The 21,877-nt window shown below is 34.9% G+C and overlaps 3 protein-coding genes across 18 annotated transcripts in view; 1 reads left to right on the forward strand and 2 right to left on the reverse strand.

The window, feature by feature from the left end:
- The window catches only part of LOC127862990 (A disintegrin and metalloproteinase with thrombospondin motifs 19-like), a 27,732-nt gene extending 26,904 nt beyond the window's left edge, over window positions 1–828 (reverse strand). For all 16 annotated transcript variants that reach the window (XM_052402306.1, XM_052402302.1, XM_052402297.1 and 13 more), the window contains exon 1: window positions 702–828. In XM_052402306.1, the coding sequence (XP_052258266.1) occupies window positions 702–756 (55 nt within the window). In that variant the 5' untranslated portion in view covers window positions 757–828. The remainder of the gene's footprint in view (window positions 1–701) is intronic.
- A 483-nt stretch (window positions 829–1,311) lies between these two features.
- LOC127862810 (uncharacterized) lies at window positions 1,312–1,731 on the forward strand. Its single transcript, XM_052402078.1, has one exon. The coding sequence runs from the start codon at window positions 1,312–1,314 to the stop codon at window positions 1,729–1,731; it is 420 nt and encodes a 139-aa protein (XP_052258038.1).
- Window positions 1,732–10,418: 8,687 nt separating this feature from the next.
- Window positions 10,419–20,553, reverse strand: LOC127862993 (ceramide phosphoethanolamine synthase-like). Its single transcript, XM_052402308.1, has 5 exons — window positions 20,130–20,553; window positions 17,312–18,212; window positions 13,671–13,793; window positions 12,974–13,054; window positions 10,419–10,869 (listed from the first exon to the last, which is right to left on the reverse strand). The coding sequence occupies exons 2-5, from the start codon at window positions 18,200–18,202 to the stop codon at window positions 10,813–10,815; spliced, it is 1,152 nt and encodes a 383-aa protein (XP_052258268.1). The 5' UTR covers window positions 18,203–18,212; window positions 20,130–20,553; the 3' UTR covers window positions 10,419–10,812.
- Between the last annotated feature and the right edge of the window lie 1,324 nt (window positions 20,554–21,877).

Here is a 21,877-nt window from a genome sequence, read left to right on the forward strand (position 1 = left end):
TCGTCTCATCTGGGTCTGCACTGTTTGCTTAAATGAATTTCTGTAAAAAAATAAATAAACATAGAAATAAATGTACTTGACATCCCTTATTTTGGAAACAAATTGATCCCATTTAGAAGGGTGGGAGAGTCCACTCGGCATAAATGGGTTAAGAGTTATACGATATGAATCTTATAAAAATCACGAAACAAAACACTTTTTAAAATGTTGATTTTACATATCTCATTTAAATGTATTGATCATTATTTTTGTAAAGTATGTTCTTACTAAGTGTTAAACTTGGACATAAAACAGATGTCAATAAAATACTATCAGCTTGAGTGTGAACATTTTTTTTTAAGAACAAAATTCAGTTAAAGAGTTATTTGCATAATGTGCGCACCCATAAGTTATAATTATAAGGTCAGTTACCATTTTAAAACAAAGCGTTTGGTTTATTGGCATTATTTGAAATACTTTCTTAAGCAAAAAAAAATCTTAATTGTGAATACATACACGCAATAAAATCAGGATCGGATACCGAGTATGCATAAAATATGCGGAAAAATGAAATCAATAAACAGAAACAAACCAATAATTTGCGTGAAAGAAGCAACAAAGTGTAACGGAAAGAAAGATTAACAGCAGAAAAGCATAAGGCATGATTTTAAAGATTTTAATTTAAATTATATGAGAAAGAAAACGTCATCAGAAAGTCCTACCCTGGACCGATCCCGTCTCCAGAACAATCACAAAAACTGCTAATTTCAATAGCATGTTTAAAAAATACGGCTAAACAGAAGTTAGCGAAAATGTCATGTCACTATATACCACTACCCCCCCCCCCCCCCACGAAAGGAGGCCCGTCTGGAGTACCGCTTGGTGATGACAGTGTGATTTCCGTCAGTGACATTCTCGGTGAAGCGAACTCTGTGCTTTACGAAAATTCTCAAGTGTTTGACGACATTGCCAACAGAACCAGGCGTTCCTGACAAGTTACCAGTATGGCTAGCAACTCAACCCATTGCCACGCCTAAAGACGATTCAGGTATCTTACTACAGGCTATATTTGGTAGGCTAACTAAGATTGAATTAAAATTAGAGACATTAACTACGGTTGCAAACAAAGTTGAAAACTTTGAAAAGGAACTTAAACAATTGTGGTGCAAACTTGATGATTTCAATAAACGTTTTGCAGACCGTGTCAGCACTTGTGGGTCAAAAATTTATAATCTAGAATTTAGTGATTTTACACAGAAATCTGAGATCGAGCATGTGTCAAGGCAGAATTCAGAGCTACGTGACGAAATCACATATTTGAAGTCCCAGAGCATGCGGAATAATCTTTTATTCGGGGACATAAACGAACCTGAAAATGAACGACCACAGGATGTCGAAGCAAAGGTTCGATCGTTTATCATTGACAAGTTGCAGCTTGCTCAAGACCTGGTCAACTCGATGGTCATTGAACGGGCGCATCGAATCGGAGCCAAGGATTCTGATCAGAATCAAAATCGCAGCCGAATGATTGTCTGCAAGTTCGCTAACTTCAAGGACAGGGAACCCATTCGAAAACAGGGCCACCTCTTGAAGGACACGAACCTTTCCATTAGAGAGCAGTTCCCATCTGAGATCGTCGAGCGCAGACGCAAACTGTTTCCCCAGTTAAAAGCCGCGCGTGATGCCGGAAAGAGAGCATGGCTTGCTTACGATACGCTGTATGTCGACGGCAAACCAGTGCAGAAGAAGTAACGGTTGTCGGAGAGTGGACTAAAGATCCTTGTTTGGAATTGTAACGGTCTAACAAATGATAAAATTACTGACCAAGAATTTATTGATTTGATAAAAAGCAGTGATATAACTATTCTTTCTGAATCATGGACTAATAACTTCTCTGAAATAAATATTGATGGTTATTTATGTCATAATTTATATCGCAAGTTTAGACACACAAATGCTAAAAGAAATAGTGGAGGAATTGTTGTTTACATAAATTAAAAATTGTCCGAAGGTATTTCAATCGTAAAAAATAATTTTGAAACCATTGTTTGGCTTAAAATTGACAAAACATTATTCTCTTTAAATTCCCATATTTATCTATGTGGGCTTTATTTATGGTCTGACGATTCACTTTTAGTAATATTGTCGATAGCGACCTATTTGATGTTTTGTATAACGATGTGTTAAATTTTGAACAGTATGGTAAAGTACTAATCGCAGGTGATTGGAATGCTAGAACTGGTAATCATTATGATTATATTCCATTCGATGTTTTCAATAGTGCTATTGATTTTGATTTTTATTCACCCGATATTTCCCGTGACCGGGCCTCAGTAGACGAAATCTGTAATTCACGGGGAAATCGAATGCTCGATTTTTGCAAAGCGGCCTCGTTACGCATCGCTAACGGTCGAATCGGAGATACCGCTTCGTTTACATATTTTAGTAAAAAATCATGTACCACAATAGATTACTTGGTATTGAGTGACAAGGATTTCTCGCTTATAAACAACTTCACGATTTTGCCATTTAACACGTTCAGCGACCAAGCACCTTTATATTTTGAACTCGATGTGAAGTCACTACACATAGATAATTATTCGAACGTAACACCGGTAACGGATTACACATGCTCTAAATGGTTCGAAGAACACAAGCTCAATTATAGACGGGTTATAATTACCTGAGTTTAACGGGATTTTGAATACCTGTGACGTCTTAGACGGTAATAATATTGATAATTTGGTAGATAGTTTTGCATCGCTAATTGAAAACGCGGCAAATCCGTATTTTTTTAAAACGCGAAAAGCACGAGTTTTCGAGTTTAAAAAAACAATAATAAAGAATGGTTTGATTCTGAGTGCGCGAACGCAAAACATCATTATTTGGTTGCTTTGAATACCTTTAATAAAAATAAAACCCGATCGAATAGAATAGAACTAAGCGAAATTAAACTGAGTTATAAGGTACTTGTACGGAAAAAGAAAAGGACTTATAAAATAAATAAGTCGCGCGAGTTATGCGACCTTCGAAAACACAAACCCAAACAGTTCTGGAAGCATTTTCGATCGAAATGTAATAGTGGATCTAGCAGCATATTACCGAATGAGTTCCGAGAATATTTTTTTCAAATTTATTTAATGATGTTAAGGCTACAGGTTTAGACGATGTCGAGAGTTTAAACGATGCAAACAATTTCAACGGAAATAACCCAACTTTCATATCCTTAAATGTCCCTATTACGACGGATGAAGTTTTGAAGGCAATTAAGCGTTTGAAACGTAACAAATCTTCATGTCCAGTTGATAATTTATTGAATGAATTTCTTATCGAGACGTCGGATATATTGATAGGACATATAACGGATTGTTTTAACAAGATATTCGATTCTGGTCATTTTCCAAAAGCTTGGTCCTATGGTTATATCGTGCCGTACCATAAGAAATGGGACAAAAATAACCCAAACAATTACAGGGGGATAACTATGCTTAGCAATTTTTGTAAACTATTTACCAGCGTACTAACAAAGCGAGTTGAAAACTGGGCCGAAGAAAATAAAATACACACTGATGCACAGTTCGGTTTTCGGCCCGGCGTCAGCACTGTCGACGCCATTTTCGCATTACATTCTTTAGTTGAATATATGCTATCAAAAACATCCCGCCTGTACTGCGCATTTATAGACCTTATGAAAGTATTTGATTCAGTTTATCGTAATGCGCTATGGTTAAAACTTTTCAATATGGGTTTAGATGGTAAACTTCTGTCCATTTTTAAAGACACGTATTCTACAGTAAAATCTTGCGTAAAGCACTGTAATACGTTTTCCGATTTCTTTGATATATCCGTTGGCTTAAGACAAGGGCAAAACAACTCGCCGATCCTATTTTCATTATTTTTGAAAGACATTGAATCGTATATAAAACATGATGCGGAAGGCGACCTCGGTCTAAACTTGTTTGATTTGTCATATTTTATTTTACTCTTTGCCGATGACATGGTCTTGATCGGAAAGTCAGTTGAGGAGTTGCAACCAAGTCTTAACAATCTATTTACTTATTGCGAAAAATGGGGCTTAGAAGTAAATACCGAGAAAACAAAAACTATGGTCTTTAGAAAACGAGGTCAAATAAGAAATACCGAAAAATGGTCTTACAATAATATAGAATTACAAAATATTGATAATTTCAACTATCTCGGAGTAGTATTTCAATACACAGGAGGTTTTCAGCTGAATAGTCAGCATTAATCGGAAAGGCAGTAAAGGCACAAAACATTTTGTTACTTAATGTAAATAAATATGACGTCACTCCTCGTATTGCGCTGCAGTTGTTCGACGCTTTTGTATCCGCGACATTAAATTACTCTTGTGCTGTTTGGGGTTTTCATAAATCCAATGAAATCGAAGGGTACATCTGAAATATTGCAAATCGGTATTAGGCGTTAAACAAAGTACTTGTACTGCAGCTGTTTATTCGGAATTAGGACGGTATCCTATATATATTCAACAGTATGTTCAAATAATGAAATTCTGGTTACATATTTTGTACTCAGAAAATATGGTTATTAAAACAGCATATTATACATCATTAGATTTACACGAGAAAGGATACACGTCATGGGCCTCGAAGGTGCATACACTCTTAAATGAGTTCGGTTTTAGCGACGTTTGGGCAAATCCCTTTAAATGTAGCCTTAACGATTTTTTGCAAATGTTTAAACGTAGAACAATCGATTGTTTTTTGCAGAAACTTAGAGCCGATATCGACACTAGTGCTTTATTAAACAATTTATATATTTATTTAACAAATTCGTTTGAACCAGCAATTTATCTCGATAAACTATTTAATAAGACTTACCGCCGCTCCTTGTCTCGTATTCTTGTCTCGTATTCGATTATCATCACATGGCTTAAGAATAGGAACGGGTCGCTACGGTTCTGAGAGAGGAGAGGACATGCTTACTGTGCAACAGCCGCGATATTGAGGATGAATTCCACTTTATTATTATTTGTAATTGCTATACAGAATTACGCATTCGATTTTTAAAAAGGTATTCTTATAATAGGCCGAGTATATTCAAATTCATCCAGCTAGTTAAAACAACCAACAAATCAGAACTCATTGGACTGTCTAAGTATATTTATTTTGCATATAAGCATAGAATCGACTTAATTAATATGAATCAATAACATCACATTTTTGCTGGGTGTTTTTAAGTGTATATTTAATAATGTGTTTGTTATATATAATTTCGGAATTATGTGTTATATATAATTTCTGCTATTGAATCCCACTGTAATTGACATTGTACTGTTTTAATAATGTGTTGCTGACAATGTACATTGTACAAGTCAAAATAAACTGTATGTCTGTCTGTCTGTTATTGCCAAACTATATGCATTAACTGCTCAAGTTAGTTTCCATTGATTGTATTTGATTTTAGGAATGGTTAGCTGTCATTTAATAGTTGTAGTTGTAATTAATCTAATATGCATTTTGTTTTTGAAATACATAGAATCCAAATATTTATCTCACATCAAATTTGTTAAGAACACTCTTCGAAATTAAAATAACAATTATGCCAATCACATTTCCTTGACATGCTATGTTATTGAAATATTTGCTGTTTATATGGCTATGTACTGATTGTATTCGCCAATAAAATTGTCTGTCTGTCTGTATTATTCTCTGCTTATAATCCGACGTTGTCCGTATACTGGTTACATGTTTTATTGTTGTTTCTTTTATGCGTACAACAACAGCGAATACCTTCGGTTATGCAATATAATTTGTATTTCGTTCCGGTGCTTGTTATCAAACCACTCGGGCTACGCCCTCTTGCTTTAATTCCTATGCATCGGAACTCCATACCGTTGGTTATTACCGCAATAACCAACGGTTACCCGTCGATTATTTCTTAATTATACCACAGTCGCACAAACATGCACATTAGAACGAGCAGGGAGCTTACCGTGGGTTATTACCCCGATATACCACCGGCACCCAATTGTATAAACGCTGGTTAAAGTTACCGCTCGGTAACGTTTAAACCTTGGTAAGTTTGCGGGTATTCAGGTTTAGTAACCGTCAAGGTAACTCGATTGTATAAACACGAAATACCGCAAAGTAACTAAACCGCGCATAGTGGAATTTAACCAACGGTAAATTTAACCAAAACATTCCCACAATGCATTTTCTTATGACGTAATTTTCGCGCGAAGTGTCACGCTTCGATTTCGTAAACAAACACAATAAACAGCGTCATGTATTTTTTTGATCAAATTCATTTACAAATGCTTTTACAATAAAATAAAGTGTACATTTTAACTATGAGTTCATCAAATTTTTCAAACTGTTTACGAACATATGTCACAGACCAGGGAAAAATTATCATGATGTCGGGATTCGCCTCTTTTAGCGGAATCCCTGGACCTGGTGCTTCCAACTGCGAGAGAGTGCTTGCAAAGACGCCTAATTTTCTTGTTTTTTAAATGATGTAACATATTCATGGTCGTCGTAACATGCTAGCCTATTCTTCTAATTTTGCTTATAACCCGTTTTCATATGACTGCGTTATAAATTATATCTTTCGCCGAATAACGATGTTTACACATTCAAAGCACAACGCTGAGTATATCATTAACTTAAAATTACGTCCGAAAATCACTCTGTCTGTAGTCCAATATTGCATATTGAAATTGAGAAAAGTGCGAGTCTTTTTGACGATTTATTATAAACGCGACTTATTTCACACGTACATGCACTGTATATCGACGCATTTCAATTGTCAATTTATCACATTTTCCTTATTTCGTGCAATGTGCATTGTTTATAATCCGTGCATATACTTTTGACATTTTTAGAATGTACAACAAGCCATACAAATATCGCACAATTCATAAATAATCTGCAATATTTGCTTTCCGATTAAATTCATGTTAGGCATAGAGATGTGTAAAGTATATGATGATAAAAATAGCACCACACTGGAATTCGGAATGTCCCATTTTTACACGGGTATTTACGACTCATGTATCTGTTGTGTAATGGAATGTTTTTCATTCTTTGTTTACTTATATATTAAATTATTTTCGTGTAAAATAAGCACATTTACCATAGACAAATAAAAAATTGTGTAAGTTTAAACATATGTTTGTATGCAGAAATCTGCAAATGCAACCGAGCTTACCAACGGCTATTATTAGATAAACTGCTCCGGTTCATTTGAACAGCAGTAATGTAGAGTACGTGACGTAGCGTGTGACGAAAAAGAAAGTTTATCGAGTTCATAAACTCATTTGAAAATAGTAATAGGGTGGCATAAGGGTCTTTATTAAACTATGCTAAAATAATTATTAAAGACCCTAGATGCAAAATCGTCAATTATTGAGTTAAATGGATTATTTATGGATTTTAAAGGATTATTAAAGGTAAGATACTAGTTCGAACGTGTTTCGGTTTTTGTTTGTACTTGACACTTGTGTCGTTTACTGTTTTCGGAGAAATGATTTTAACATGGGCGCCATTGATGCATCGGATCACACACGGCATAGCAATAACATTATATAAAAACACGTTCTGCGCGTCCTTAAATTCGTCGTCCGAAGTCGGAAAACGTATTGCCCTGTAAATTAAGTCAAATAAAGTGTCAGTCGCTGTAATTGTCTGTTTTTTGTCGAAATGTTCAAGGTTGTCGATGGTTAGCTTTTATAATGTCGCGCGACTCGGCCATTTTGTGTAAGTTACCTCTCGGTTACTTGAACTTACCCACCTAGAGAAGCAGGGTATGTTTTAACTGGGTTTTAACCGATCGGTATAACTTACCCAAATTTATACAAACGCTTACCGACCAGTAACCAACAAGTTACCGACTTTTAACCGCCGGTATGTGGTTAACCGCCGGTTTAACTGTTTATACAATCGGGTGCGGTTGTTAAAAGTGACGTCACTTTGATTGCCCACGCACTGTTTATGAATGCAGACGACGTCATATGATTTTCATGGTTGTTTTGACGTCACGTTTTCGCGGAAAAGTGGAGGGCATTCGGTTGATATATTTCTCATTTATATCTTTAAATCGCAGATAACTTATTAATGAAGTCATGTAGAATCGAAATAATCGACGGGTAACCGTTGGTTATTACAACAGTATGTCGTTGCTTGTTATCAAACAATTCCTACGCATCGGAACTCCATACCGTTGGTAATTATCGTAATAACCAACGGTTACCCGTCGATTACTTCTTTAAAAGTAAGTTTACGTAAGTTTTTTTGTTCACTTGGCACTCTGAAAATTGATAAATCGATGGCATCTACCCGTTATACACCATGCATTAATTAAAAACGCTTTAATAGCCATACCATTTATCTCAAGTGTTTAACTATTAAAGTATAAAAAATTTAGATCTATAACTTAAATAAACAAACAGCTTTTTTATATTTTCTTTTTTCACAGAAGTGTTGTAATACTAGATATAAACTCTTGTCTTAAGGATAATTCGATATGTCAAAGCATGGCATGACGATGCAGACATAGTTGTAGTCTGAACTGAATTAAGGCTCTTAACGTCTGGCCATCAGCGCTAGTTGTACAGCAGATTGTCTCCGCTGAAGTGTTCGAGGGCAACATGAGAACTTCGGCCTCAAGTTTCTTCTAAAACGGCCACGGTGAATAACATACATTATAATTATATTGGTGCACATAAGTTGTTTTGTGCGTCGAACAGTTATACTTTAAAAGCAACATACTTATGCAACTTTAAACCAGATACTTCGTATCGGGAGCACAAACATTAAATCATTTATATGTATGTTGATAATGATGTATATTCCGAAGACAAGACAAAAACGCGAACAATAGGCGATATAGTACATGTATGTATAATATAGTTTTTTTAACGTTAGGCGCTTAATTTTCTATTAATACAAAAACGGAATATTGGAAGTAGACGCATGTAGACTGGACGTAAATAGACCCGGTGCCACTAAATATGGTGAAATGTAGGTCCAAAGATTCCAGATAAAAAAATAAATAGAATCATTAATTACATAGATAAATTTTACTTTGTTTAAAGGCAACACAATTCAGTTTCTTAAGCACATTAAGTCATAATAAATGTTTATGTATTTTTTCTATCTGACGACGGCAAACTTAGAAAACGATCCAACTATCCCAATTGAGCCGCACACTGGTAAAACGGAACTTAATGCTTGTGCGTTAAGTTTCATACCAGATTAGCATGTGCACAGGCTAATGAAGTGCCTTATTTTTCGCCCTAACTATGTTTCCGGTAAGAAGAGTTCTTTAAAACAAAACATTTATCCAAAAAAGCGCAAATAGCCGTCCCTGATGAGCTTGTATGTAACTTCACTTTACGCATATGCATTAAGCCATTGCTTTTACATCGACAAGCATAGGCATTGTTTGGTCCCCAGCACGTATAGTGTAACTTGTATATATGTGGGATAACAATCGCATTGACATTAAAAGGACTTGTTCACAGATTTTTGGATTTTTGAAACAATATATTAAACATGTTTACTTGAAAATATATAACGTTTTTAATTTTATTAAATATGTATAAAAGCAAGAAAAAGGGTTGAATAAAAAATATTGCCGTTCCCGGGATTCGACCAAGATCTTCTGGAAGTAAACGCTAACGTACTACCACTCGCCGTATTTCAAAATCATCGATGATAAGCAATGCAAATGATTAAGTATTTTACCGATTTCGAATAATTATTATTAGTTAGTAATGAACCGATATTTTAAACAACTTCAAAAACAAGAGCGTTATCTATTTCAACATAATGCATACATCCTTTTTAAATATTTGTATATGACAATTATTTTCAAAAATGTCATTTAACCAAATTGTGAACATGTCCCTTTAACACAATCATTAAACACGCGTAATTATTATGATGGTACTTTCAATCTCACTTGAAAACAGGTTTTCTCTCTTTTCAATAATTCGATCATGATAAATAGCAGCTGCATGACTCATATTAGATCTATCTCATCTTGCATAGTCGCTCATTGTACATTATTAATATATTATTGTATTAAAGGCCACACATCTCTGTATAATATTATAATTTATGATAGACGCATAGTCACACTACAATTACAAAAATATACAAAGTTCACCAAGTGAACTGTCAAATAATCCAATATTACCAATATAACTGTTTGAAATTACAAACGTTCACCGTGGAAAACTAAATATATCAGGTAACTGAATTCAAACTATTTAATGATAATACAGAGATATAACAATAGCAAAATGTAAGTCCCTTGGTCACACACTTTAGAACTTCTTAAATAGATACATTTAAATAGATACATTTCATATCACTTAAAATGAATCAATTAAATTTAAAACTAACATCTACTTTTGCTCAAAAGATCACAGAGTGCATGTGACTGTTATTTGTATTAAGTGTCATCGCAGATGCTAATCTGAAACGACAGTTTCCGCCTTAAATAGAATTTCGCTAAGAAGAGACTTCCTTTAAACGAAAAATTCAATAAATCAGAAAGTGTCATCCCTGATAAAATGTGGGGATTGCACGGGCTAATCTGGAATGACACATAACGTACATGCATTAAGCCCAATTTTCTCCGAACGAGAATTCATTACACCAACAATTGCGTTATAAATGATCGTAAACTCCAGTAAATTATTCATATTTACAGGTATAATAAAATATCACAGAGTTGTTAAATCCAGAACTTGTAGTGTCCTCTTGAGAACATTTTTGTGGTTTTCAGGAAGATCCTATTAGATGCCGGAAACTGAAGGCCGGAAGTTACGTCAGACAGATGTCTTCAATGACCCGATGTGACACCTGTTGAGTCGCTTTGAACCAGCAAAAACTGGCGCAGCTAAATTGACAAAGGAGAAAACGTGTATTAAAAATTACATCTATAGATATCAAGCAAATATTTTTGCAACGAATATTTATGCCGGCATATCTATTAGATGGTATAAAAAGCGATAATATACGATCTTAGTATTTTTCAATGTAGATAAAACGTTGATGAACAAAAAGTATAATTAAGTTCAGAAACATATGGTACCATAAACCTGGTTGTTTTAAATTTTATTGGAATTAACAATGCTAAATTGATGGAACGACTATAAGATAGTCCGAATATTTTATTTACATCCGTCGTTCATTTTTATAAAATGGTTTTTGATTGAGAAAAAAAAATACAATAAAACGTGCTATGCTCGCTTGAATAAGTTTCGATTTGGCAAAAACAGTAATTTGATTCCACATTGACAAATTAGTAGGGTAAGTAGATCTGCTGAACTTTTGCCGTAGTTAACCTTTTAACGATAGGAAAATTGATACAAATATGCAATGACATACTTAAATCGTCCAAATATATATTTAATATTCTTTATTATTAATTTTGCCAATACAATTGAATTTAGCAAACCCCATTTTTTTTGTCGTCGACATACAAAATTAGGGTCGGTCGTGTAAATGGAAACATAGATCATTTGGATCGGCCAAAATGCAGCGATTGGGTGCTCAAGAGTCGGTATTAAAAACCGTCGAGTGACACAATTAATTAACAATGTAATTTTTGAAGATTGCATGATTTGATAAAAAGCTGTTTGATTAATACATTTCTGTATTTCTATTAATTTTCTTACAATCTTTCGTTATGTCCTTTATTGTAAAAACATACTTGATATTAATGCATTTGTTGCAGTGAGTACCAAGAGTCGTAAGTGGAATGTTTTGTAAAATATTTCATAAATCAGCTAATAAGATAATCCGTCAGAATGGAAACAATTATTTGAAATAATAACCTATCAAAAAGATAAAGATTTGTTTAAATGCCGACACAAAACTTAACGCGAACAATATATCAATGATAACATGGCCAACATTTTTACACTACAACGTTTTATTAAATCGTGTTTTTTTTATTACGGCGTTGTTTATGTGCAAGTTTGTTTACGGTATTTTTTATTTTGAGTTTTTATATGATAAACTTGGAAACTTTCATGTAAGAATACTGCATAAACAAAGAATTTAAAACAATTTGTGAGCTGCAAGCGTTCCATATCAAGGAGTGCACAATGAAGAACTCGCATTGAATAAAACAGTTTTGTATACAAAGAACCATGCAATCGATTTTAAATCATACTGCGGCGAACTCGGTACACCGCAATTGCGAACGATGAACGTGCAAACTGTGTACTTTACGCAACTTAAAAAGCAATATAAGTATTATACACACATGCAACAAATGCATAATCGTTGGTCTGTTCTCAAATGTCCGTTACGACATATCCATTCCTTTATAAAATATCGATAATCTTGCGAAGCGTTAAATTGAAATACCGTAGTTATCCGAATAGTCAATATAAAACATTGAAATACATCAGCATGTATACTCACGAAGTACATAAAGCAAAGCGCTGAAGGCACTGAATTTGTTCGCTATTGTATAATCTTAGACGCAACTCAGTTTTCAAAATTATATTATAGCTTTTTATATCGCAAGTTTGAAATGACCACAACCCATTCAAATTTATAAAGAGTGTGTCTTAAAGCACAGGTCGAGATGTGTTTTTTTCCCAAATCGTTGATACAGCTAATCAGTGTGCACATGCTAATCTTATTTGACATGCATTAAACTCCGTTTTCCCTGAAAGCAGCCAATATGTACAGATTTCAATGATAAACACTAGACTGGCCAGCGTTGTCTTACAAGCTGTTAAATACACTGTGTAGTGTTCCAAGGAGAACAGGCAGATAAGGTGGTTAAACCAAACGCTTTAAGCAATTGTCGTGTGCTAAATTTAACTAGAGTTATCCACACAGGCAGTCATGGGTTACGGGCCCTACCGTAGCTAAGGCATATTAATTTTCAAAATTGCGTCTGCATTATTTGTGAGCTTTGCTCACAAATAAAAACTGTGTGCATTCCGGAGGTGTCGCATACATTATGACATATCTGTACTTACCGACGATACATGATAATAGCTGGAGAAAATAAGGATGCCTAGAATGACGAATCCCCAATACTGCACGAAACGAAGGAACTCCTGGAAACAACAGGGGAAATAAACAATCGACAAAAATAACGTCTTAAACGCATGTTCTTCATGTGTGGTATGACGGTCATTGTGCAAGGTACTTTCGCGCGTTTATCTCAGCTTGAAATACATGCGTTTATATACTAAATGCTGCAATTTCTGAATAATTTAGACATATGTACCTTCCATCCAGGTCAATCACCAACACATCAATAACCATACATGGATTGAAAGCGTGTTAACGTTCCGTTGAATATATGGTAACATTAAATATAACATATTTCACTTGAGTTTCTTCATGTTGAAATTAACAGTCTAGTTATCTGCATGCTCTACAGGACCTTGTTTTTTTTACAGATAATATTTTCACATCTGTAAAATAGATGATTTGACTTCACAGTCTTATTCTTTGAAAGAATATTTGAAATAAAAGTTTTCTTCGTTTTTGATCGCAACTGGGTATTAATATGCAATAAAGTAACAGTTTTCAGAAATCTTGATTCCATCCCCTATTTTCCTATTCATTCTTCAGTCGTGAACATGTAAAACTGAGGTCATCATATGTATGCAAAAAAAAGTTATTTTTGGAAAATTGGTCTTACATTTCTATTAAGTGTTTACTCACCCAGACATAGTCAAATAGTATGGCCAACAGCAAGTAATGAATTAGCGCCTGGCCCTCCAACATACGCCAAGCCCACCAAATGGCGAAAGTATAGGACGAATGTAGTGCCTGAGATTGACGTGACTGCAAAAAGAGAGAACACAAAATATCTTAGAAAATGACATATTAATAATCAAAGCTCAATAACTTTCCGAAAAATCACTAGAAAGAAACGACCTGGTCACGATTGACATGTCCGCCATATAGGGATGCTGCATATCAAGTTTCATCATTAGCGTGCCGTCTGAGATCTCATTACAAATGAAACAAGAGCACCGCCTTGCGGGTGCAGACCGCTCGTCTATTTTTCTTTTAAAGGTGAAGGGACCTATCTCAATACTTCAATCACAACGGATGGTTGGTTGGAGTGGGAAGTATAGTATAGGTGTGTGGTCATTTATTACATTATATTCCAAAAATAAGACAAAAAATGCAAAAAAAAACATATTTTTTTTTTTTTTTTTGGGGGGGGGGGGGGTATTCTTTGGTGGGATGGTTGGACGGTATTCCAAACATAAAATTAAAAAATATATATTTTTGTTTTTTAACCACGTTTCAAAAAACAATGGGGCGGTGGGGGGTATAGTGTGAGGGTGTAGTCATTTATTAGATGATATTTAAAAAAAATGAGTGGGGATTCTGGGGTGGGGGGCGTGGGGGATGGTTTGGGTGGAGTCTATTGTGGTATGTCAGGTAAGAGTTGTTATGTCAAAGTGTCAATCAAATCTAATCATAAATAAAGAAGTAATGGCAATTTTAGCGAAAATTTAATAATTTGACCTTGATAGTCAAGGTCATTCAAATGTCAAGGTAAAATTCAACTTGCCAGGTACAGTACCCTCATGATAGCATGAAAGTATTTGAAGTTTGAAAGCAATTTTCTTGATACTTTAGAAGTAAAGTGGATCTAAACACAAAATTTATCCATATATTCAAAGTTACTGCGTCAAAAAATGGCCATTATTCCGTCAAAATGACAACCAGAGTTATGCAACTTGTCCTGTACTGTCCCCTTATGATAGTTTGCGAGTGTTCCAAGTATGAAAGCAATATCTATGATACTTTAGGAGTAAAGTGGACCAAAACACAAAACTTAAATCAAATTTTCAATTTCTAAATAAAAAAGGGCCCATAATTCTGTCAAAATGTCAGTCAGAGTTACATAACTTTGCCTGCACCGTCCCCTTAAGATAATTAGTAAGTGTTGCAAGTATGAAAGCAATAGCTTTGATACTTTAGGAATTAAGTTGACCTAAACACAAAACTTAACCAAATGTTCAATTTTCTAAGTACAAAAAGGGCACATAATTCTGTCAAAATGCCAGTCAGAGTTACATAACTTTGCCTGCACAGTCCCCTTATGATAGTAAGTGTTGCAAGTATGAAAGCAATAGCTTTGATACTTAAGGAATAAAATGGACCTTAACACAAAACTTAACCAAATTTTCAATTTTCTAAGTATAAAAAAGGCACATAATTCTGTCAAAATGCATGCCAGAGTTTTCTAACTTTGCCTTCTCAGTCCCCTCATGATAGTAAGTAAGTGTACCAAGTTTGAATGCAATAGAATTGATACTTTCTGAGAAAAGTGGACCTAAACACAAAACTTAACCGGACGCAGACGCCGACGCCAAATGGATGACAATAGCTCATTTTTTTTTCAAAAAAACAGATGAGCTAAAAATGGTCGTATGAATAATACAAGGGAAAGAAAACCCTGACAACATAATGTAACCGCAACGTCTGGAAAGTGTCATAATATTCGGATCATTAGCCTCTTGGACGTCGCGCGGAAAACACAAGTATGACAGAAAACGGGCAGGACGAAACGATGATCGGTGAAATTTGTTTTAGACCCACGAAAATTCAATTTCATCGAAATCGGGGGAGCATAAGTACGGGCTTTACCGTGTACTATTACATTATATTTATTGACCCCATGCCATGTTGAGTATATGAACATTTTATACATTTACGCAAACTAATATTATTAAGAATAAAAAAATATTTTCTGTATACGGTTTAAAGTACTTCAGAAATAACGTATATTTACAGACTATTTTCGCATATGTTTACTTCAAACATACACAGAAAAAATTAGCATCTGATCCACACATCATCCGAGGAGCCGATCACATCAGTAGTATTTAACCTGACCTAATACGTCAGGATTAAATAACCTCCCCGATCAGCTTGTTCAACAGAAGAAGGTTAATACAGGCTGATACTTTCTACGTAAAGTGGATTTGGTGATAAGAGGTTAACTTGAAAATGCCACAAAACTGCATAAAGCCCGGTGCATTGCCAAAACTACAAGGTCATGCGAAAGTGGGTCTTCTGTTATATGCGGCCAGCCCGGACTGGTCTTTAGATAGGCTTTCCGCTTTTACGTTCTAGTTTCGTGGTCTCATTAGCGGACAGGATAGCTCATGGCAACAAGCGCGTTTGCCCAGGCTGGTCTGGAGCTACCCTGGCTGGCATTATACCCATTTTTGCAATATGCGGCTTATATAACATAATAAATTATGTGTTTCAAATATGCCTGTTTCAAAAGACCTTATCTATACAAGATTTCAATGCACACAATTATTCATGTATGAAATGATTATGACATAATGTGTGTCTCAATGCGGACTTTATTTCGGCAATCATCATTTGTTGATGTAATAACCTCAGGCATACAGTCAACAACCGTTCAACATACATGTTTTGCCAAACCAAACGAACCACTCCATATGTCCTAATGAGCCCGGATTATGTCTTAATAACCAATATCCGTAAATGTTTAGAACAAATGGTTTGTCTTTAAATGTATAATAAAAAAAGTAGCGCAATGATACAAACAGTTAAAGGTTAAAAATATGAGCGAATATGGGGGTGACCACTTCCACAATATTCCTTTCCTACCTCCCCACAATTGAGATAAACAGACCAAAAAAACGTGTATTAGATCTAATTAACTAGGGTGTCATGATGGTCATGAAACGCTGACCTGCGTTTAAGGTTCATCCCTTTCCACAGATTTGATCAGGTTCCATTGTCCCCATACCCGATTGTCCCACATTCAGACATAGACTTCATATGATCAAGATTAACATTCTGAACAATGTCTTCAAAATTCAATAGTAAATGTTTTTTAATAAGTTGTTACAAAGTTTCTTTTTAAGATATGACCTGGTGACAAAGACATTTGTACAAACATTACCTAGATTCGAACGTGAAATACGTTATTGTCAAGATAAACGCTCTGGCTAGGTTTCATTTAGATTGAATCATATATGCGGCTCTATAGTGGTAACAAGATTTTTCCTCATTGACACACGTGGCTTATCAAACTACCTGTCTTTATAAAAGGGCCTATTAACCGCCCTTTATGTCTCTGTGATTCTTAGGTCTAAGATCACAAATGAAGAAGTGTATTTGGCGTCCGCATGCCGACCGGAAGGCCCTTGGAAAACTTTCATGGAGATTTTTCCAAAGACACTTAGGAAAAAGACTCGGAGAGTTGTCTTTCGATATTATTAAACTAAAGTAATCAGAGGTGGGGATTACGACGCATTTAGGGTATATATCTTAAAATACCCCGCACCTAACCTACTTACCGCTGCATTCGGCATATTGGCTGGCGTCATGAAGATGTCGTTATAACTCCACAACGTCTGATCCCACATGGCGGACGCCAGGCCTATCTGCGCACCGTAGGACAAGCACCGCCAGAATATGGTCTTGTTTGTATAATACTTATAGGTCCTGGTATCATGTTTTTCGCTGGACGAGTCTATCAGGTTGCCGTTCTGATCGTCGTTTGTCCACGGCAAAGAGCCGACCTCTTTTTTCGGCGGTTGCTTCCACAAGAAAAAGAAAATTATGCCGAATATTAAAGCTATTCCGCCCATGGTGTCGCAAAAAGAGTCGATCCAGTAGCCAATCTCGTCATGGTGAGATTCGTACGTCTTGTTGACTGCGCGTGCGCGGTACACGGCACCGTCTAGAGCGTCAAAGAAGGTCCGGATTTCATACAATATGACACCAATTCTCCTATTTTTCAGCGAATCTGAGACTATACATTTCACAGCAACGAAGGCTAGAAATACGTGTGTAAACGTGATCATATTTGGCGTTATGAAGTAGAACACTTCACTAAAGTGCGTGAAGTCGTTAAAATACTCGGATGAAGGGGTTATCACATAGTGCGTCGTAGGATCAGTCATAATTAGCTTAACAGAGAGGGGACGGAAAGGGGACCACGACTGCCCCGGGACCTTCTTCTCGTTAACGAGATCAACCGCCTGGAAGGTTTGGTAAAGGGTGGCGTCCATTATGAGGTAGTAACTGACCACCATCACCACCAAAAGCAGCACGCAGTGGCGCTGATTCAGCGACAGGTCTGAGCAACAGGTTCCCATGGTTATTGTTAAGAAGGAAGAGTGCTGTGATGGACTACCATCGGGAGACGACTTTCCGTTACGCCGCGCTGCAACACTCGTCATCATCGTAAATATTCTGAAATTTAAAAAAGGTTGGAAAGAAAACAGTCAACAACACCTTCGGCTTCAGTTACTGATATTGTTTATATTGCTGCTGTTCATAATACTACTGCTACCGCTACTGATGGTTAACTCTTAAATTCTATTATTGCTTCTATCATAATTTTCGCTACAAGTTCTTCAACTTTTTCTTCTTTTTTACTGTTTCTTCCTCTGCTGTTACTATTGCTGCTACAAAAATCTTCCGCCGCGTCATATGTTCTTCTTTTATTACTGCTACTTCTACTACAACAATAACCACCATCACTACTACCTCCACCATCACTACCAATACCATCACTTAAAAACATCAAGAACTCGATTACAACCACAATTTCTGTTACCACCACTACCACTAACGCTGCTACTGTTTATAAAACTACAACAGCATATTATACATAGAGAATAACAGGTTACTGTCTGATCTATTTGTAATATATCAGGCAACGTTTTATCAGGCAGATATCAATGCGGTGGTATGATAAAAATAGAGAATAACAGGTTACTGTCTGATCTATTTGTAATATATCAGGCAATGCTTTGAATAATATAACATCGGATCGAAATTACATAAAAATGTAATCCTTTACTGTGCAGAAGTATTTGTGTTTGATATTTTCAATCACTTAAATATCTAAATACACTATACGATTATGTAAAACAAACACGAATTAAAACAAATACTTACGTCACATGCAGCTTCGATTTAAAGGGGCCTTTTCACAGATTTTGGCATGTTTTGAAGTTTGTCACTACCGGTATATGCTTTATATTGATAAATGTAAACACTCGATCTAAAAAGCTCCCGTAAAAAACACGAATACAATTAAAGAAATAAAAAGAGTAACCCTCAACTGGGCTCGAACCACTGACCCCTGGAGTAAATGAAGTAAAAGTCTTACGCTTAGACCAATCGGCCATCCGTCCTCTCGCATTGTTTAATGTATTTTATATAAGCAATCCTCGTAGTATCACCAAATATGAGACAACAACAAAATTGTCAAAATATTCAATCGTTTTCGTTTCAACGCTTTATAATTTTCAGCGTCACAAGATGCATATAATGGATATTTTAGTGCATGGTAAATGTTCAGAATTACTGTTTCCTCATAAATATCATAACTATAACCGAAATTTGCGAATCTGAAACATTTTTTTTGTATTTTGTCAATTTACCAAAACGTAAAAAGGCCCCTTTAAACAGTACAACTTATCGGCAATCTTGCACACTTTTAAAACTGCCATAACAATTTAAAAGGTAAATGTTGAAATTCTTTTCATAAAACATTGTGATTATTTTTTCAACAACAAAGGCTTCTTTAATCAACAAGTGCATGCACATTGCTCTTATTACGGTGGTGGTTAAGAGTTTATTAGATCAAGAAACGTGTGTAGTGTTTTGAGCAAAACATAGATGTTTTAACATTAATCTGTAAACTGCATTTACCTTCCTATAATATTTAAATAGGTAAAATATATTAGATCTAAGCGCATGCCAATTATTTTAAATTGACATTCTGTGAAAAGATTCAATTATGTAGCTATACGGTCTATGTTTAAGCACCGTTAACAAGTTGTGTATACCTAATTTTAAGCAGGCTGTTATGAAATTATCTTTATAAAACATTCTTACTTTATCTTCAGATGATTTAACGCAGTTAGGACTTTTATTAGGTCATTTGTAATTTAAATCAACAGTAAAAGAGCGATCATACTAAAAAGTTACACTACAATCGGTAAATAAAAATGGTGCAAGTAAATAAATCTTAAATTAAAAAACGTTTGTTAAATTAAGTTAAAAAATCTGCAGAAGTATCTATTTTTTGTATTTTTATTTAAACAAAAAATATATAGACACAAACATACAACAACAATAATAAAACAATATTCATACCTTCATTTTAAAAAATCCACTTCTTTTAATGTGTTCACTTCAATCGAAACACTGTAGAAACTATGCCGGATACCAATTAAGCGGTTTAAATTAAAGAATAAGTCAACAAACATAAAAGCCGTTTTAAACACATCCACATGTTTGTCGCACTCTTTCCGATTGTCAGTGCAAATCAAATAGAATCAAGTCCAGACTGGGTTATAATCGTCCGATATTGTTATAAATGAGTTCAAAGGATCGTACGATTTTCTATTGATTGTATTATAACACTTTTTAAAAAACTTCTTTATACACAATTTTTCAAGAAATCCAAGAGTTAAAGAAGACACCTCTAGCGTGTGTCAACAATAAAAAAATATGCGTTTATCGATATTTCTAATGTGAAAATTGAGCTCACTACATTTTTATTGTATATTCCTAATTACAGTTATTGGGTTTGTGAATCCTGCTCCACGTAGTAAACATAATGGGTTTAAACAATTATCTTTAACCGTTTTAAACTTAAGCCATATAATAGCAATTCATACCGTATTTATCCTTGTAAACGCTCGTTCCTTTATAATCGCACCGGTTTGAATAGTTTCACGCTATAAACCAATAGCGAATATGATCGATTTCATGCAATTATAACAAATACAGAATAATACAATGCTGCATAATTAAAATGACTCACCAGGAACAAGCATTTTGATTTCCCTAGAGCTATAAATAACTATAAAAAACACTTTAACTTCCACTTTTATCCCTACAAATCCTACCCATAAATACGTTCTTACTAGAGATTTGATTAACTGATATATTCAATACTGGGAGATCAACAAAAATGGATTACATGTTAAAACAGTTCACTCACACAGTTCTTTTCAATCAGACTACATCTCATACGCAAATTCGTTAATTGGATAAACGTACTATGAAAGGGATTAAACGTATGACTGGGTATAATTGAAAACATTGGTACAGAAACACATAACTTTTTACGCTTTATTTAAAGATTCTGCCACAACGATTAACATTTAAATGTGCGGCATTTGTATTTTGATTTTTTAATTATTCGTAACGCAGGCTAGTTACAAACTTAATTTTCAAAGCAAAAACAATATATATGAGAAAAATCAACTACTTTATTTTATAGATGTATGTAACTTTTCTGACATATATTCCTACAAAGTTTAAAATAAATACATGCTCACTCCCAAACAAATGTATTTACTTTCTAAGGTAAATAAACACATCCGTTTGCGAATTAATGCGTATATAGCCTGAGTACACATTTTTCACAGCTTCCAGTTATACTGACCAAAACTCAGTCACGTTTACTATGCACCTGTCTAAAGTCAAGGTAGTTTAATGGCGAAAATTGTGAATCACGTCTGCGAACTGACTGTATTTATGAAGTCTTTTTATTGTTTTTTTTTCATTTTCAATTTCGTTAAGCGCATCATTACCAAACGTTTATTTGAAACAACAGCTTTTCATAAGCTGCGATAGGCGATTCAATTTCAAAATTAATGTCGAACTTTTTTATGCAGTTTTCCTCTGGGAAAATTCTGAATGGAACGTTTAACTTTACAGTAAACCTATTTATTTTAGCTCGTTTGCATCAAAAGCCAAATGTTTATTGAAACGCACTCGAGTCCGTTTCCTGGTAGAGCCAGTACTTTGTGTCTTTTGGGAGGAGATCTAATGAACGATTCCATAGTTGGGATCGAACCCATGATCCCCCGGTCGATTGGCGAATACCAAAT

Source organism: Dreissena polymorpha, chromosome 16 (assembly GCF_020536995.1).
Source record: "Dreissena polymorpha isolate Duluth1 chromosome 16, UMN_Dpol_1.0, whole genome shotgun sequence".
In the NCBI taxonomy this organism is placed as follows: Eukaryota; Metazoa; Mollusca; class Bivalvia; order Myida; family Dreissenidae; genus Dreissena; species Dreissena polymorpha.

What these genes read in the sequence shown, in the direction of transcription:
- LOC127862993 (XM_052402308.1), bottom strand. Translation starts at nt 18,202, where the DNA reads ATGATGACGAGTGTTGCAGCGCGGCGTAACGGAAAGTCGTCTCCCGAT. An exon ending in CCAATATGCCGAATGCAGCG is followed by an intron (nt 13,794 to 17,311) that starts GTAAGTAGGTTA and finishes CTCTTTTTGCAG; the next exon opens with TCACGTCAATCTCAGGCACT. An exon ending in GCTATTATCATGTATCGTCG is followed by an intron (nt 10,870 to 12,973) that starts GTAAGTACAGAT and finishes TTGTCAATTTAG; the next exon opens with CTGCGCCAGTTTTTGCTGGT.
- LOC127862810 (XM_052402078.1), top strand. Translation starts at nt 1,312, where the DNA reads ATGCGGAATAATCTTTTATTCGGGGACATAAACGAACCTGAAAATGAA.